Source organism: Capricornis sumatraensis, chromosome 13 (assembly GCF_032405125.1).
Source record: "Capricornis sumatraensis isolate serow.1 chromosome 13, serow.2, whole genome shotgun sequence".
Lineage (NCBI taxonomy): Eukaryota > Metazoa > Chordata > Mammalia > Artiodactyla > Bovidae > Capricornis > Capricornis sumatraensis.
In genome coordinates, this window is record NC_091081.1 from 1,040,332 (window position 1) to 1,060,096 (window position 19,765).

General features: G+C 44.4%; 1 protein-coding gene across 1 annotated transcript in view; it reads left to right on the top strand.

Moving 5' to 3' along the window:
• Window positions 1-3,385: 3,385 nt before the first annotated feature.
• Window positions 3,386-19,765, top strand: part of CD109 (CD109 molecule) — a 134,933-nt gene continuing 118,553 nt past the window's right edge. The window contains exons 1-2 of the mRNA XM_068985506.1: window positions 3,386-3,459; window positions 4,762-4,934. Coding sequence (XP_068841607.1) covers window positions 3,386-3,459; window positions 4,762-4,934 — 247 coding nt within the window. The remainder of the gene's footprint in view (window positions 3,460-4,761; window positions 4,935-19,765) is intronic.

Genomic DNA, 19,765 nt, shown 5'->3' on the forward strand with positions numbered 1-19,765 from the left:
TAAAATAAATATTACTATTGTATCAATATATCAACAATAATATGGTATGAATATACCATCACTGTATTATTACATTAATATTAATCATTAATATTACCACATTAATTATTAATATATAAATTATCTAAATATTACTTTAAATATACTATAATTAATATTGTATATATAAACTAATATATTTCTTCCCCTTCTCAATTTTCTACCATCTAATATATATTAATAGCAGTTAATCTTAAACCTTAGGTTTAAAGTTACAGGCTCTCAAAGGGAGAATGTGATTCAGCTAGAAAAGGCACCGATAATGTCCAAAAACAGTTGCAGGACTTTGTATACTCTTTTGGAGAGAGGGTTGTTTTTGGTTCTGTGAGGGATATTTGCATCATGTTGGGGGAAAGCATGAATTTTCTGTCTCTTGTTGAAGTTAAGTATGGTTAAAACGGGTATATTCAGAAGCCAAGATGAGGCATGGACTTTGGTAGCTTCGTACTGTGCCAGATTATCCAAGATGAAGCTAAATTTCTCAGAATTCCCCTCCCTGTATGGTTTTTGAGTTGGTGTTGGCCACAAGAGACACTTTATGTGAATTTGGAAGCCAGCTTGAAGCAGAAGTCATATTTTTCACTCTGAAGGTCGATGCAAGGCGCTAGGCATTGGCTACCAGCCCAGATTGTTACTGCTGTGCTAGCTGACTTGGCGGGTGTAGAGTGGCAGTGGGGCCCAAGGTCCTCCGCTTCTCAGGGGATCTTCTCCTTGAGCTTTTCTGAATTCTGGGCCAAGTACATATTTAGCTGTCTTCTCCTGTAGGTTATCCATGACATCAGAGTTGGAGGTGTTAATAGACACCCTCCATGTTTCCTTGCTGTGGTTCATATGTAGCTTTTTTCCCCTGGCTGACTTCGACTCAACACTAGATGCACAATCAACAGCTGCTCCACAAGCTCCCATAATTGCGTAGGATTTGTCTCCTATTGATTCTGCTTTTCTCAATGAACCACATGCTAAAGACATGTCAGGGGGGCATGGGAACAGTGTGAGGTTCTTATGCCAAAGGCCATTCAGTTTTCATGGGAGAAACATACATAGGTTTTTTTGTATCAAGATTCATTAATTTTATTCCAAAGAGTTTCTAAGATGCTCCCTTAAAGACTACTTACTAAAACAATATCATTTTTGTTTTATTTTTAAAAGTTATATATATTTATATATGTAGACACTTTGGCAGGTCCAGGTAATTGCCTGGATACGGATAACATTTTGATGAATATCCTTCAAATCTTTCTTCAGTGCATGTATATATAATGTATGTGTGTGTACATGCTAAGTTGCTTTAGTCCTGTCTGACTCTTTGCGACCCCATAGACTGTAGCCCTCCAGGTTCCTCTGTTTGTGGGATTCTCCGGGCAAGGATACTGGAGTGGGTTGCTGTGCCTTCCTCCAGGGGATCTTCCCAATCCAGGGACTGAACCTTTGTCTCTTATGTCTCCTGTATTGGCAGATGGGTTCTTTACCACTAGCGCCACCTGGGAAGCCCAGTCTGTGCCTCATTTCTGCAAATCCACATGGCCAAATTTCTGCACGGTTAAGCTTCTTGTGTGTATTGTGAGAAGAAAGGCATGAGCAGGGAGGTCACATCAATTTAAAATATGAATAGACTTCATTATATAAAACAGCACGGTGGTTCTAAACTTTTCTAGACATCTTCTGGGGATGCAACGTTATCAACTAATTTTTTGGAGTCCTTCTTATATCTGCCTGCCTCTAGAATGACCCTGAATTGATTGATCCATCTTCTGAAGTGAAGCTTGGAAAGAATTTTCTCCAGTTTCCCGATTTCCTTTTCTCATCAAAGACAGAGTCTACCTGTAGACCCTCTGTGGCCCACAGTATGCTGAAATGAAGTAGAATTTCAGTCCCTATCCCAGACCTGCTGAATCAGGATTTGCATTTTACTGTGATTCTCATACACATTAGACCTTGAGAAGCACTGATGTAGATTGGGACAGAAGCCCACACTCAACCCTGTACTACAGGGGTGAGGAGACCAGACAGGCAGTAATAGCCATGTCAGGGACAGAGAGTGCACCCAATGATCCACTTCAGCCCTCTTCACTTTACCCAAGCCCTGCCTGCACAGGAAGCAAGCCACTAAAGACAGGAGCGCGGAGGAGCCCTGAGGAAGCAGGGACCTCTGCAAGCCGCTCAGCAGGGTGAAAAAGGGTGGGACAGGAAAGGGAGGAAAGCAAGTTCCTGGACTCCCAAACCACAGTTTGTCTAGGTGCTACTTTCCTCCTTATTTAGCACATAGATTTGTGAAGAGACAACCTTCCGATGAGCTCTTTTCCTTTTGCATTTTTCCCTGTATTAAACGGCCACCATCTGAAACTTTTCTCCGTGAATTAGAAACTTAAAATTGTTAAGGACTGAATGTGCCCGTTTTCCAACGGTTTCTGGCAGTTCCCCGCTTTTATGGTGTAGCCATGGTGAAACCTGAGTCATCTGAAGATGGTGAGAGTGCCAAGGAGTCGGGGAAGGAGTTGCAGCCAAGCCAGGACCCAGGAGCTGGGGCTGAGGAACTGCGGGCCACCCTGGGCCACTGGCCTTCCTTGGGGACAGGAGAGCCGCCCTAACCACTGTGTTTAAACAAATTGCTCCAAGCTTCACGGTGCTAATGAATACCTTCTGTAGCCGAAGTGTTCAGCGGCAGCCGAGTATGAAGCATCTCCCCACACAGTTGCTTCTCAGAGTTTCAAGAAGCAGCACCTCACACTCACACGTGCCAGAATTTTCTCTCCCCCTCCTTTTTTTTAAACCGAGAAACCCACATTTTCCTGGAGAGGGAAACAAATACATGACTTTTTGTTTCAAGGGGGAAAAAAGTTTTCTCCAGGGCTTATTGATTCATATATATTCAACGGCTACCAGAAAATACACCCCTGTTTGGTGTGTGTTTGCCATTTTCTCTCAGATTCTGACTCACAGTCTGGAGGACAATGACTGATCTTTTCCCACCTCCCAGAGCGGCCGTGCACTTTTCTCCGCACAAGGAGGGGCCTGTTTACGCCCCCCGGGCCTCGCCGGCGGAGCCGGGGGCCCGGGGGGCGGAGCGGGGCGGCCGCGCCAGGTCGGGCGGGCTGCGCGCCTGCCGTCTCCCGCCCGGGTCTGCGGTGTCGGCCGGGGCGCCGAGGAGCGCCGCGGTGATGCGGCGGGAGGGGTGGAGCCGCCGCGCCCCGGCTCGGTTTGGAGCCCTCGCTCGGCCGGCGGGCGCGCCCAGCGCTCACTGCGGAGCCGGGAGTCTGGGCGAAGCCGGGAGGCGGTGAGAGGCCACACCCCGCGCGGCCCGCGTATTTCCTCGGGAGCCCGCGGCCGCCGCGCACACAGCGCCGAGATGCGGGGCCTCAGGCTCCTGACCGCCGCGTGCCTCTTCTGCGTGTGGAGCGCGGCGCTGGCCGCAGTCCCCGGGTAGGAGCGCGGGGCGCGCGGGGCGGGCGGGGAGCGGGGGTCCCCAGCCGGACCTCGGCCTGGAGATCGGAGCCTGCATCGCTTCAGCTCGGTCCTCCCGGGGACAGTTAACTTTCTCCACCCACGAGGTTGTTAAGCGTCTCCGGCCAGGACTGCTTTCTGAAGACTTTTTAGTTTTAGTCCACACTCCCTCTGAGTTTGTTTCGACTTTTTGCGCCCCTCGCCCCCCTACAGTAATGTGCCTTCTTTTAAAGACATGCATGCATATTTTTTCTAAACAAGATGTCTCAACTTTAGCAATGATAAGGTGTGGCCGAGGTGGTTAAGTATGGGTTCAGGTGCAGACTTTGTAGGAAGATAACCAGGGAGACACTTAAGTAATGGAATGCACTTCCTTCCCCCTCAGAGGGTTTTGCCCTGGAGCCCTAATTCTTGGTTTGGGCAGAGAAAGTGCTCTTTTAGCAGTTTTTTGTGCTCTGCTCCACCTGGAAATGTCACAGATATTTAATTTCAGATGGTATATTTTAATCAGTGATGTTGATTAGATGATGTTTTCTTGGGTAGATGCCCAAACATATAAAGGTTTGAATAAGAAACAAGCAAAATCCATGTGTGTGTGTCTCTGTGTGTGTTTGTGTGTTTAAACCAAGAAAAAAAATTACCCTGGGATGATGTCTTCTATAAAGAAGTTTAGAGGCTTGTACTTTGCCAATAACTTCTGCATGTCTCAGTGTAAGCTGTCCTGTGCTATTTGTGGTTTGTAAAATGGAAATACTAACACAGGCGATCCTCTAGCAGCGCCTTCATTACTGCATTAAAATTGATTTATGGGAATGTACAACATGATAAGTATAATTAACACTGCTGTATGTTATAAATGAATGTTATGAATAGAGTAAATCCTTAGAGTTCTGATCACAAGGAAAAAAATAAGTATTTTCTCTATTTCTTTAATTTCGTTCCTATGTGAGATGATGAATGTTCACTAAATTTATTGTGATAATCGTCTCATAACGTGTGTAAGTCAAATCATTATCTGTACACCTTAAACTTGTACAATGCTGTATGTCAGTTTTATCTCAATAAAACAGGAGAAAAATTGATTTAGGGGAATGATTGTTTTTTCAGCAGCCTTTCAATGCAGTTGCTAAATGGAGCAGTGGGGCCACATTAATTGAAACAGTTACAGTTGACACTGTATAGGGAATCTATCTCACCATCTATGAAATTTGAGAATCTCAAAAGAATGAAGATGTAAGGATAAGCAACTTCATTTTCCTCTTGTTGTTGGGAACTTTTTAGGCCCAGGTTTCTGGTGACAGTCCCTGGGATCATCAGGCCGGGAGGAAATGTGACGATTGGGGTGGAGCTTCTGGAACACAGCCCCTCACAGGTCACCGTGAAGGCGGAACTGATGAAGATGGCAGCCAACCGCACGGTCTCTGTCCTGGAAGCAGAAGGAGTCTTTGAAAAAGGTAAGATACACAGCAGAGCTCCTTCTGCGGTAATAATTGTTGTTCAGTTGCTTGGTGATGTCCAACTCTTTGTGACCCCATGGACTGCAGCACGCCCGGCTTCCCTGTCCTTCGCTATCTCCCTGAGTTTGCTCAAACTCATGTCCATTGAATCAGTGATGCCATCCAACCATCTCATCCTTTGTCATCCCCTTCTCCTGTCTTCAATCTTTCCCAGCATCAGGGTCTTTTCCATTGAGTCAGCTCTTTGCATCAGGTGGCCAAAGTATTGGAGCTTCAGCTTCAGCAGCAGTCCTTCCAATGAGTATCAGGGTTAATTTCCTTTAGGATAGACTGGTTTGATCTCCTTGCTGTCAAAGGGACTCTCAAGAGTCTTCTCCAGCACCACAGTTAAAAGCATCAATTCTTTGACATTTGGCATTCTTTATGGTCCAAATCTCACATCTGTACATCTGCATTAATAACTGGAGTGTACTAATAAAGCCATGTGCTAGGTAGGGTCATGAAGAAGCCCCACATTTTCAGTGGCTTACACAATACACTTTTGTTTTTTACTCATGTAGAGTCCAAAGTGATGTTCCTGGGATGCTCTTCTAGGGAGAGGTTCTGAGGCCCAGGTTTCTTCCTCTTTGTGGCTCTGTCATCATCAGTATGTGGCTTCCAAGTCTGCAGGGCAGGAACGTGGAGTTCTTCCTGTGGGAGGTCCTTGTGGGCCAGGCCTGGACATGGCTCATATCACCCCTCCTCTCATGACCATGCTGAGCTTCACAGGAGTCTGGGGGTGTAGGACAGTGTGTGCCCAGAAGAGGGAATGGGCATAGTTAAAAGCCTGACACAAGACCGTATTTGCATATGGTTTATATAAACCATGTGTAACCATATGTCTTTATCGGGTGCAGAGGATTTTACTAAGTAGGCCCATGGGAAGTACAGGAAGAACTGTAGTTAAAATCTAGTTTTATAGAATATGTTTTAATTTTTCAAGTCACAAGGAAAAAAAAGAAAAATGTAAAAAGTGGGAGCTATTTGTAAAAGAACCCACATCTCTTATGTTAAATTTGGGTTCTAACTAGGCCCAGGATTAAATTGGGTCAATGAATATATTCTTTTTCAGTACTAAGGGCAAAATAATTTTGAGGGGTAAATAGTTAAATATATAGACTCATTTTTTCACAATGAAACGAACACTTAATTTTTTCTAATTGAAAGAGTAATATATACTCAGTGCTGGTAACCTGGAAAACACTGTAAGTAAAGAAAATAAACCAAAATCACCTGTAATCCTACCACCCACCTATAAACACTGTTAACTAGAAGCATGATTACAGGTTTAGTCATAGGCCAGAAACTGAGGCATAAATTCCTATAATGTTGAGAGTTATCTTTTAAGAGAATAATTTAAGGGCACAGAATGAAGGGTGGATGAAATTCCACAGTAGCTCATTATATAAATGTTTACCCTTTACCAGCATAGAGAAATTAATACCATCATGAAATAAGATAAAATCAAAGTTTATCTGCATTTGATATTCTTTCTGTATTGGGAGGTTGACTGACTGGGTAGGTAAATTTGGAGCTGGAAGAGGTGATGCGTGCAGGGGCCAGGCCACTTTATGTTTTGTAGTGGGAAAGACAGGAAAGTGGGAGGCCTTGTCCCTGGAGAGGAAATGTGAGTGCTTAAGATCTGAGATTGAGTCTTCTCACTAGCTGTGTGATCTTAGGCAGGTTACTTAAATGCTCTGAGCCTCAGTGTCCTCATGTGTAAAATGGGGATAGTGTAAAGTTAAAATCAGTATCTAGTACCTGTTAGACACTCAATAAACAACAGCTGTGAATATTGTGAAGAAGAAGATGCCGGAAGCATCATTTCCTATTTACATGGGGGCCAATCTCTACTTTCATTATTGGAGTATTTATTCTGAAAATGGATGAAATCTTGGCCTTAGGATAATGGCTAAAGAAAATACTGAAATACCAAGTCACAGCAGACAACACAAGGCTCCAGAGGGGCGGATGGCACTATCCTGGGAGCTTAATGGATGTTTGAAAAAGAGAGAGAGAAAATGCACCATTTTCAGGGGCTGTTTCATTGAAAATACCATTGCAAGCTTGCTCCCTCTTTCAAAGGAAAATATTAACTTTGTTATCAGGGGTTGTGAGTCATTGCTCTCAGAACAGATGCTTCCTGTAAGGTTAGGACTTAAGGATCAAGACATTTCTCCCTTTCTGTCTTCACATCCTTTGCTTTATCTGATTTTTCCAGTTGTAACAATATGTAGATCAAGAAGGACTTTGTAGATTAATGGGGCCTGGATCTCCCTAGGATTCATTTTGTTTCTTGCCATCTAAACACAAGCAGTTAAATACATTTTAGGTCTGATTATTTCATCATTTTCTCATGGAGGCCTCCAAGAGGTTACTGCTAAGAAAAGACAGCTTCCCTGGTGGCTCAGATGGTAAAGAATCTGCCTACAGTGCAGGAGACCCCGGGTTTGATCCCTGAGTCGGAAAGATAACCTTGGAGAAGGGAATGGCTACCCTCTCCAGCATTCATGCCTGGAGAATCCCATGGACAGAGGAGCCTGGGGGGTTGCAGTCCCCAGGGGGTCCCAAAGAGTTGGACACGACTGAGTGACTAACACTTTCACTTTCACCTTCTAGCAGAGATGGGTAAGGAGGGAGACTGTTTGTGAGTGCCTGTTTCTAGCAGCTGGGCTGTTCTTAGAAATTTCTTGGGTAGGGCAGTGTTTCATCATAACCAGAATGCATTTAAATTGCAGCATATACGTTAATGGGCTTCCCAGGTGGCACTAGTGGTAAAGAACCTGCCTACCCGTGTGGGAAATGTAAAGAGACTCCGATTTGATCCCTGGGTTGGGAAGATCCCCTGCAGGAGGAGGGCATGGTAACCCACTCCAGTATTCTTGCCTGGAGAATCCCATGGACAGAGGAGCCTGGCGGGCTACAGTCCATGGGGTCACAAAGAGTTGGACACAACTAAGTGACTAAGCACAGCACAAACCTTAATAAAATAAAAAAGTATGGCTTGTTCTCAAGGAAAATCTCATTTATTTGTTTCGTAGATATGGGGAGAATTTTGTTTACATTTCCATCCTTGAGGCCAGTAGCATGGACTACATTACAGTTAGTTTATTCATTTGTAAATATATCAACTGTATTTATACGGGATCAATTATTTTTAGGTATTTATTTTTTGGTGAACAATAGCCCTTGAGAAAGAAGTGTTTCTAATACACTTTGAGGAGTTCTAAGAGTACAGACATGGCGTGTACTTGTCATTACAACCACCACCATCATCACCACCATCATCATCATCATTTCTATGGTGAATGGTAGAAAACAACTAGTTGAGTAAATATAATTGATAAAATTCAGTGGGGAGTAGTTGCCAGAGGAGAGAAGATGGAGCAGCTGTGGAGATTTGAAATCGAATCAGACTGTCTGTTTGTTGGAGGGCGAGTCTGTCCTCTTATTTCTTACCTTCCGGTCTTTCACTTCTTCCTTTATTGTGTTGTTGCCTGGGAGTTCCACACCAAATTAAGAAAAAAAATGTTAAGAACTTTTGAATTCACAGGTCATAAATGAGAACCAACTCTTAAAGCATGTAGAGTAATTGAATTATTTTTGATGTCCTTAAAACTGTAATTTCTGTTTTATTTCCCATTCTCTTTTTACAGTTTGAAATGTTCATTTGTAAACTTTCATTGTTTTTCCTGAATGAGATTTACCTCAAATAATGAAGAATATACCCTTTTCCTCCACTAATGAATTGTCACTGGTCTCACATACCCCTGATAAAAGATTAAAGAAAAAAACAAACCTAAGGAATCTCCATACTGTTTTCCATTAGTGGCTGCTCCAGTTAACATTCCCACCAGCAGTGTAGGAGAGCTCTATTTTCTCCACACCATCTCCAGCATTTATTGTCTTTAGACTTTTTAATAGCACAGGGAACTCTGCTCAGTATTCTGCAATAACCTAAATGGGAAAAGAATTGGAAAAAGAATAGATACCTGTATGCTGCTACTGCTAAGTCACTTTAGTCGTGTCCGACTCTGTGCGACCCCGTAGACGGCAGCCCACCAGGCTCCCCCGTCCCTGGGATTCTCCAGGCAAGAACACCGGAGTGGGTTGCCATTTCCTTATACCTGTATATATATATATAACCAAATCACTTTGCTATACACCTGAAACTAACACAACATTGTTTGTCAGTGATACTTCAATATGAAATAAAATAAAAAATGAATTAATCCAATTTCTTTTCTGTCCCTCTTCTCCAAAAAAAAGAGGAAAGAAAAGAAAAAAAAATACTACTAAACAGAAAATCTTGACTGTTAACTTGAGTGCTCAGGAGGGCATCTCCTGGCCTGGCTGCTGCTGCTCCTGGCCTGGCTGCTGCTGCTGCTAAGTCGCTTCAGTCGTGTCCGACTCTGTGCAACCCCATAGACGGCAGCCTACCAGGCTCCCCGTCCCTGGGATTCTCCAGGCAAGAACACTGGAGTGGGTTGCTATTTCCTTCTCCAATGCGTGAAAAGTGAAAGTGAAGTCGCTCAGTCGGGTCCGACTCTTTGCGACCCCATGGACTGAAGCCCACCAGGCTTCTCTGTCCGTGGGATTTTCCAGGCAAGAGTACTGGAGTGGGGTGCCATCGCCTTCTCCGCTCCTGGCCTGGAGGCACTGCTTATTTAATTACTACACCGAGCCTGCTTCCATCTTCCCACGGAAGGGTTCGGGTGAGGTGGACTCTGTGTCTATGTCTGTATCCTTTAATAATTTGCCTTTCCTTTTTGCCCTAAAATCTTGGAGAGTTAATGGGATGTTTATCTCCTATTTTTTAAGGATGAAACATTCTTCTTTGTCTTCTCTCATTGACTATGGGCCTTTTTGTTTTCTGTCTTGATCCACTGGGATGGAAAATCAATATTTTAAAATCTGAGATGTTAGCTGAAGAACTTAAAAAATCATTCAATTCAGCTTGGATGGCTTTCTGGTGGAAACAAAGCTCCTGAACATACATTTCATGGCTTGTAGATCACAATCAGTGCCATGGTTTTTATGAGCATAGATGAATTAGTGTGCTATGCGGGCAGGTCTCCTAGGGAAGGTTTTCACAGGCAGTGTGCCAGTAGAGCTCAGTTTGAACTTGTAGCGACGTGAGAATTATTTTTAAAGGGTGTGGATTCTTCATTCACATGTCTTTGGTATTGTGTGTAATGTGTATACACAGTGCAGGACCAGAGTGTGGTCGCAATGAGCTTGAGCTCTGCAGCCAGGCTACCTGATGCCCTCCCATCGGTGACTGTGTGTCTGTGGGCTGTCACCTTTTCACTGGGCTTCGGTTTTATCATCTGAAGAGCAGTGGTTTCTGCTTTGTACAGTTACCCAGTTATTGTGAGGATGAAATGAGGTAAACATGTTTAGAGCACTTAAACACAGCAGACCTATTCAAGGAGCTGGTACCTACTGTTATTGGAAGATGATGGCAGCAATCATGTCAGAGGCAATTCTTGGTCACATGTTGGGACTATCTTGAACTGGGAACTCTATAAAAGACACTCACTAGGAGGGGGTGGGAAGGGATGTAACATATTAAGTACTGAGTTTCCTTCTAGTGTGGAGATTAATGCACAGTCTTAACTTCAATAACCCTAGGAGGAAGGCCCTATTATCTTCATTTTAGAGATGAGAAGACTGAGGCTGAGAGAGAATAATTTTCCTGGATTAACACAGTAAATGGTATATATCGCCTGAATGTGAAGTTGGTTCTGATGGTTCTGTTGGTTCTGAATTTGAAGGTTTTCCACTGCCTGGAAGAACATGGAAGAATTTTTGCTTGTTCCACTTTGGAATAGTGACGCAATGTGGTATCAGTCTTCTGTGAAAAGCATTTTTCTCGTTTGCTTGTGGTAGTTCAGAGTTGGATCTCATGAAATCTAATCTGGATCTAAGAGTTGCAAGCTGCAGTGCCAGCTCTCCTCCCGATTTAGTCTGAGCTTCGTAGAATTTGGGGGCGATGAGCCAAGTCAGTCGCCTAGTTCATGGCTGAGGAGACTGAAGGGTGGTGTCTAGTGACTTGCTCAAGGTGAAATGCCTGTTGGTGGCAGAAACTGGAAACAGATCACAGGCCCCCAAATTTACAATCCAGTGCTTTTTCCGTTATACTCTAGGAAACTCTCCTGACATATGGGGAACCGTGTGTGACTTAGGATATATTTGCAAATGTTGCTTTATCTGATACAAACAAAATATAGCTAACTAAGAAGTTGAAAAATGCTTACCTGCATTTTTGCGCTAGTTTCAGCTGAAGGTGGAGTTGCTCTTTATGGACTAATGGTTCTGCGTGGGTTGGGGGCCAGGCTAGTTTTAGAAATTCTATTGCTGTGATTCTCAAAATGTGAGTCATACTTATTGAAATACAGATTCATGGTCATCTTCTCAAGACATGGGTAATGTCTGGGAATCTAAACTTTATTTTGAGCAGCCACCACAAGTGAGTCTCAGCTGTGCTAAAATGAGGACAACTGCGCTTCAGTTAAGACGATTCTCATGGATTGTTACCAACCAAGTACTGGAAAGCCTGAGAGTGAGAGGCAAGCCTTTGCAAGTCTGTGATGATTCAAGGCAGCTGAAGGCCCCGCCCAGGTTTCCCTGTGTGCCTTTCAGGCAGCCTCCAGCCCTCAACCTTGGTGTTAATTTAATGCAATGGAGAAACATGTCTTGGCATTTGATTATGAATCAGTGATGGAGTGAAGTTGAAAGTGAACAGACTGATTCTTTAAACTCCAAGTTAAACACGTTCTGCTCTTCTTCTGACACAGAATGAGTCACTGAGGGCTTGTGGTGGAAACAGAAATCAGATCCTGTAAGAATTTGGGCGGGGTTGCTGTTTGATCCATTATGCTGTTAAGAAGACTTTACAATGTTGGAACTCCTTGTTTTCCTAATAATATTTCCCCCTGCTAATTTATTATTTATTGCATGGGAGACCTGCATTCGATCTCTGGTTTGGAAGATCCCCTGGAGAAGGAAATAGTAACCCACTCCAGTATTCTTGCATGGAGAATTCTATGGACAGAAGACCCTGACAGGCTACAGTCCATGGGGTCGCAGAGAATTGGACACAACTGAGTGACTAACACATGGATTATTTGCTGTATGTGAAACGTGAATGAATGGGGCGGGCAGGGCAGAAGGAAGGAAGTTTCAGAGGTGGCAGAAGCAAAAGTATAATATTAAAAGTGCAGAGGCTGAGTTTTTATTTCTTGTTTGTTTAGAAAGTTCAGTGTGGTTGGTAAGTAGTGCTTCTTGTGTGTGACCCTCTGTCTGGTTCTGTTACATTTTACATGCAGAACTATACAGATGTCCATTCACGAGCATTCCACCTCTGCTGATATATTTGGCATTTTGTGGGAACAGTTACTTCACAGATGAGAGGAGGGAAGGGTGTGCCAGAGGAAAGGGCCCGGGGCTGGGAGTGGCAGGACTGAGGAGACAGAGCTTTGTGTGTATGTTTTCTGAAAAGATGTTACTCTCTGCTTTAGGTGAGTGTGGGGAAACACCCTGGCGGAGAGGCCCAGCAGATAGTTTTGAAATTGTAACTAGGGAGAGAGTTGAAGGCATAGGGAGAGAGTTGAAGGCGTTGTTTTCATAGAGGCAGACCATATTTCAAGTGTTGGTGGGAAGGCGCAGCATGCCCAAGAGATAACGCTAATGGAAAGAACCAGCCTGATGACTGGAGCTTGGGAGGCGGAAGAGAAGTCTGTGAAATGGCTGGACAGTGAGCAGCCAAGACAGGGATGGGTTGGAGGTGCTGAGATGGCTCAGATGGCAAGGGAAGAAACAGTACTGAGAAGGAAGTTTTTATTAACTTCCTTTTATTAACTCTGAAGTGTCCTAGAAAGTCAGGGAAGAAAAGGACAGAGAGAAGGGCATTGGTGAGCCTGCAGTGAATGAATGCTTCTAAGTTGATTGTTGGGAGTAAAAGCAAGTTTTTAGTAATAAACGGGTGGTGGGGAGATATAATCAGAAAATGTAGAAGCACTCTTCTTTCAAAAAAGTGATTGCAGTAGCCTCCTTGATTGTTTTCCGCTGCTCCCCGCTGCCCCCACTGATGGCTCTATGGGGCTTCCCAGGTGGCTCAGTGGTAAAGAATTCGCCTGCCAATGCAGGAGACTCAGGTTCGATCCCTGGGTTGGGAAGATCCCTTGGAACAGAAAGTGGCCACTCCAGTGTTCTCGCCTGGAAAATTCCTTGAACAGAGGAACCTGGTGGGCTTACAGTCCAGGGGGTCACAGAGTCGGACCTGACTGAGCACCCACACATACGGCTCTATAGTCTGTTCTCAGTCCAGTGGCCAGGAAGCACGCCGGATTTTGTCACTCCCTGTCTCAGCATTAGCATGCATCTAGCCTCCCCATGGCCTGCAAACCCTACACGATCTGTCTGATCTCACTTCACACACTCCCCGACCTCACTCTGCAGCCTCTCAGGCCTTCATGCAGGTCCTGCAACACAGCAAGGGTGTCCCCACCTCAGGGCCTTGCACTTACTCATCTCTCTCCCTGTGATGCGCTCTGCCAGATGTCTGCATGACTCAGCTGCTTCAGGTTTTGATTCAAATATCACCTTTGTAGTACACCACTGTGAAGATCAAGTGTCACTCTGTAGAAGTTTGATGGTTGAAAGGAGAGAGGTGGATCGTCTCTTTAAAAACACAGTAGAGGTGCTTCGCTGGTGGTCCAGTGGTTAAGAATCCACCTTGCAATGCAGGGGACACTGGGTTGATCCCTAGTCTGGGAAGATCCCACATGAAAAGTGAAAGTGAAGATTGCACAGTGGTGTCCGACTCTGTGATCCCATGGGACTGGGGCCTGCCCAGCTCCTCTGTCCGTGGAATTCTCCAAGCAAGAATACTGGAGTGGGTTGCCATTTCCTTCTTCAGGGGATCTTCCCGACCTGGGGATTGAACCCGGGTCTCCTGCATTGCAGGCAGATGCCTTACCAACTGAGCCACCAGGGAAACCCTAGTGCAAGTGAGCCCGTGCGCCACAGCTGCTGAGGCCTTCGAGCCCTGGAGCCAGGCTCTGTAACAGGAGAGCCCCTAGCAACCACAGCTAGAGCAACCTGCGCTCAGCCTCAGAAACCTAGCACAGCCAAAATAACTACTAAAAAGACCCCCCACAGTACTGACGTAAAGGCCAGGGGTAGATAATTTAGCCTAAGAAGTGGGGTCATGGTCAGGAGCATGGGTGAGTGGATTATAGTTAAAAGGGTACTTTTCCCTTTGATATAAGTAAGAAACGGAAGAGAGAAATGTTTTGAAGTGTCAGCTTGAGATGAATAAAACTGAAATATGGTTTTAGAAAACCTTGCCATAGTTACCTCTAAATTGTGCGGATCTGTCATCTCTTTGTAGAAAGTGGGGATAAACGTTAAAAGTAGAGGCTCCCTGAGGAGAGAAACACAGAACTGGAGGTATTCCCTGGTGCTGCCCTAACCTGGGTCCCTGCTGGACTGTGAGCGAGTGGGACGCAAGAATGGTGGATACCAGTACTGGCATCAGGGGAGGGTGCACAGGAGAACAGAGAAGAGAGGGGAGCTGTTTGTGTGGAAGCATGCCTCACTGGGGGCTTCCCAGGTGACACTAGAGGTAAAGGACCCACCTGCCAATGCAGGAGACATGGGTTAGTCCCTGGGTCGGGAAGATCCCCTGGAGGAGAGCATGGCAACCCACCCCAGTATTCTTGCCTGGAGAATCCCATGGCCCGGGGAGCCTGGCGGGCTACAGTCCATAGGGTCGTAAAGAGTCGGACATGACTGAAGCGACTTAGCACTCACACACGTGCCTCATTTGAAGCTTGAGGGGATGCGGTAGGGCATTTTGCTTTCACTGTGGTTGTAAGTGTGAGAAGAAGTGGACTTGTGGCTCCTCACATCCTGGTCTGGGCTAAGAGGACCTCATACCAAAGCTGCAGCGATAGAACTGGAAGAGAGGAAATGACAGTGGGTCCTCGACCTGCTGGGTCTCCTCTGCCCTCATTCCCCTTAGGAAAATCCATGAGTTGACTTGCTTCCTTTGCAAGAGTGGGATCAAAGAAACTGATCAAAAAGGATTTGGTGGAGGTGGAGGAGTAGGGAGCTGGTGGGCAGGTCTGTGGGTCTTCAGTTCTGAAGAAATGATTCATGAATCGAAATCTGAAAACCAGAGAGGTTAAGTGCTTGGAAACAAACAAGGAGGGAAGTGTTTTAAGAGCGCCTGGTAGCTTCTTTTGGCAGGATGATGTTAGGAGTTTACGTTTATGAAAATGAAACAGGGAGAAATGGTTTAGTATGATTAATTTAACATTTGCTGAAATAATGTTTTAAACCTCCTCAGGAATATAGTTAAGACAGGGCATTTACTATTTTGCAAACTCCATTCATTCATTAGGCACCAAATTGTGTACCGCCCAAAATTGGTGGCATGATGTTTGGTGCCGCGCAAAGTTCCTGTTCTCTCAGGCTCCTCACAGGGATGCCAGGTGGGTTTCACGTCTCGTGCCAACCCGGTTGGCGGCAGAGGCCACTGGGAGTGCCGCCACGCTGCTGTTCTCAGATAAAGTGTGGGTTTGTTGAAGTAGAGACCAGGTGGGTTAACTGGGTCTGCCATGCAAGGGAACCAGGAATGTGGTGTGAGTGTTGCAAATGAGCCTGTTGACCAGCCTGTTGGATGGTCATCTGGAGGGCTACATAGGGACTCGATCTGAAAACACATGGATAAGAGAAAGTATGGAAGAGTGGGTGTGTCAAGATACTAGCTTGAGAGTGCAGTAAGCCACAGAGGCATGACAGGGGAGGAGTATGAGGCTTTTTGGACTGATATTTTAGAAGCTGGGGCTGTCCTATGCAGTTTTAGACAGCTGGGGCTGTCCTATGCAGTTTGGGAGACACAGTGGGTCCGAATGGGGACTCCTTAGACACATTGCACTTCCCTGATAGCTCAGTTGGTAAAGAATCCGCCTGCATTGTGGGAGACCTGGGTTCGATGTCTGGGTTGGGAAGATCCCCTGGAGAAGGGAAAGGCTACTGACTCCAGTATTCTGGCCTGGAGAATTCCATGGACTGTATAGTCCATGAGGTTGCAAAGAGTTGGACACGACTGAGTGACTTGCACTTTTTCACTAGACACATTGGAACTGGGCCCTTACACTGCTTCTTACTACCTATGTGGCCTTGGGAAGGTCATTCAGCTCATCTAGTCTCTTTCTTCATCTGCATAAAGGCAACAGTAATAGTACCTACCTCAAACTCTGTTGTGAGGATTAAAGGAGGCAATGCCTTAGAGCCGCCCTGTCCATTTTGGTAGCCACTAGCCACATGTGGTTTTTGAGCTTAAAATGTGATTCGTGCATATAAAGATGAGCTTTGAGTATAAAATATACACTGGATTTTGAATACTTTTAGTGCCAAAAAGCAGAGCAAAACTCAATAATTTGTTTTGGGAATGGTGGGATAATAATTATTTCAATAATTTGGTGGGAATATAAATTGTTAACAGCCACTATGGAAGATGGTATGGAGATAAAACCATACCATCCTTAAAAAACTAGGAATAAAACCACCATATGACCCAGCAATCCCTCTCCTAGGCGTATACCCTGAGGAAACCAAAATTGAAAGAGACACATGTATCCCATTGTTCATTACAGCACTATTTACAATAGTTAGAACATGGAAGCAACCTAGATGTCCATCAACAGATGAATGGATAAAGAAGTTATTGTACATATACACAGTGGAATATTCCTCAGCCATAAAAAGGAATGCATTTGAGTCAGTTCTGATGAGGTGGATGAACCTAGAACCTATTATACAGAGTGAAGTGAGTCAGAAAGAGAAAGATAACTATCATATTCTAATGCGCATATATAGAATCTAGAAAAAAGGAACTGAAGAATTTACAGGGCAGCAGTGGAGAAACAGACATAGAGAATAGACTTATGGACATGGGGAGAGGGGATGAGAGGGTAAGATGTATGGAGAGAGTAACATGGAAGCTTACATTACCGTGTGTAAAATAGACAGTCAATGGGAATTTGCTATATGGCCCAGCAAACTCAAACAGGGGCTCTGTATCAACCTAGAGGGGTGGGGTGGGGAGGGAGATGAGAGGGAGGTTCAAAAGGGAGGGGATATATGTATACCTATGGCTGAGTCATGTTGAGGTTTGACAGAAAACAAGAAAATTCTCTAAAGCAGTTATCCTTCAATTAAAAAATGAATTAAAAACCTCATTTTTTAAATATTGATTGCACATTTATTGGTAATATTTTGGTTATATGGGCCTTCCCAGTAGCTCACATGGTAAAGAATCTGCCCACACTGCGGGAGACCTGGGTTTGGTCCCTGGGTCAGGAAGATCCCCTGGAGAAGGAATGGCAACCCACTCCAGTATTCTTGCCTGGAGAATTCCATGGACAGAGGAGCCTGTGGATTACAATCCATGGGTCGCAAAGAGTTGAACACGACTGAGTGAATAAAATGTTATTAAAATTAATTTCACCCTATTTGTTTTCCTTTTTTTGGTTTGTTTAAAAATTTTTGTTCTTTTCCCTTTTTTTTGTGGTGTACTGCTTTAGGACGTTCACTGCGGTGCCTGGCACAGAGTAAACACTTGGGAATCTCAGCTATGTTGTACTGAGCTTCTCCCAGCATGCACACTGCCCTGGTGCCTCCCTTGTGAGTGCAAGCCTGTGGCGTGAGGCAAGGTGTGTCTGTATTTTTGTTTTTTATTGCCAGGTGTCTCTGTTGATGGCTCTTTGATTCTGACTCGAGTGGGCCTTCAGCCTTATTCCTCACCCCTTGAGGAAGGAGAATATATATCTTTCTAAAAAGAACACCATACTATAGGGGTCAGTAAACTTTTTTTCCTATAAAGGGCTGGACGGTCAGCACAGTAGGTTTTGCTGGCCTGTGGTCTTGGTTGCAGCTACTTGGCCATTGTAGTGTGCAAGCAGCCATAGGTGGTGTGAAACAAAGGAGTGTGCTCGTGTGCTAACAGAAATTTATCTGTGGACCTTGAATTTGGAGTTCGTATAATTTCCATGTGTCACAAAACATTGTTCTTTTTAAAATTTCCCCAGCTATTTAAAATGCAAACTATTTTTAGTTCATGAACTGTATAAAAATGGGCATAGGCCAGACTTGGCCTGTGGGCTATAGATTGCTGACCTTGACATGATGAATGGCCTGTATATTTAGCAGCCCAGAGCTTGGCTTAAATGGCTTTTCATTTGTATAGCACCTAACAATTAGTTTATATTGTGCCATTTTATTTATTTTATTTTTAGTGGGCTTTCATTTGACCTATTTTACACTTCATCAGTCTAAATGGAACAAAACATTGTATATGAAACTCTGATTAAGAAGTTTATAGAGCCTCCGTGGCGGCTCAGTGGTAAAGAATCCACCTGCCAAGGCAGGACACACAGGTTCGATCCCTGATCCAGGGAGATCCCACATGCTTCCGGGCAGCTGAGCCTGTGGGCCACGACCATTGCGCCTGTGCTCTGGGGCCAGGAGCCGCAGCCTGAAGCCCTTGTGCCATGGAGCTGGTTACTTTGCAGAAAGAGAAGCCGCTGCAACCAGAAGCCGCGTGCCACAGCTGGAGAGTAGGCCCCCTCGCCACAGCTAGAGAAGCCTGCGCAGCGGTAAAGCCCCAGTGTAGCCAATGAATGACTAACTAACTAGAATCGTAAAATTCTTTAAAAAGAAAAGAGATTTGTAAGCAAGGAGAGGCAGGAGAGAGAAAAAAGTAAAGAAGTATGTAAGGGACCGAAGGACATTTTTTTTGTTTTGTTTTGCTTAAAGCACTTCTGTTTTCTGTCTAGAATGAGTTAGTTCACTGAAGAGTTCCTTGGCTTAAAAATGACATTAAATCGTGAAGCAGGATCATATTTTAAGGTTTTGCCTTCCATAAATTTGTGGTGGAAACCCCATTTACCACTTTGTCCATTTGTAATCAAAGAAAATGCTGAATAATGAGGGTATTGTTGAGAGAATATTTAATTTGGTAAAGAGGTCAAATTTTTTAGCTGAAAAGGTGATTTCCTTAAGTTCTTTATTGTATATTACTGAACAGCAGGGAGCTGTCAAAAGTAATTCACCAGTAAACACTAAGTCAGGCACATACATGATAGAAAACCCTTTTTTTCCTGTAGAGAATATTTCTGGACCCAGTTGGATTTCCAATTACACACTCTCCTTTCCTTTAGCGATTTTCTGCAGAGCTTTTTGGTGAGCACAGATGTCAGAAGAGGCAGCCTATGGCATAATGGAGTGTGTTTAAAAAGTTAAGGAAAGGTTAGTTTTCGAGTATGCTTATTACACGATTTAAAAATAACTTTGACTCTATTTGTAAATCAAATGACGGCCAGCTCTCAGGCCCGTGCCAAGTGTGAAGCTTTAAAACAAGGTTTCTTTTGAGTGGTTTTGGTGGCTCTGGGAAGGCCAAAGCACTGGAGGATGTTAAGATCGACTTTCTGTGGTAGTAACACAAAAATGATCTGAGTTTTACAGAGTTATCTGCAATAACATTGAGAAGGGCTTCACAGAACAGAATGTATGTTTAGTCAGTGATTAAGAATGACATGCAGCTTTTTGGGAGGTGGTTACTATTTCCTGTGTCTGAGTCTCAGCAAAAGGCCCCAGAAAAAGGGAGAAAAAATGCTCACAACAATTTGCAGATGCCATCTATTTCATCTTCAACCTAGAAGCCCCAGAGAAAGAGATGACTATTTCTCATTGGCACTCCTACCACGCTGCTCTGA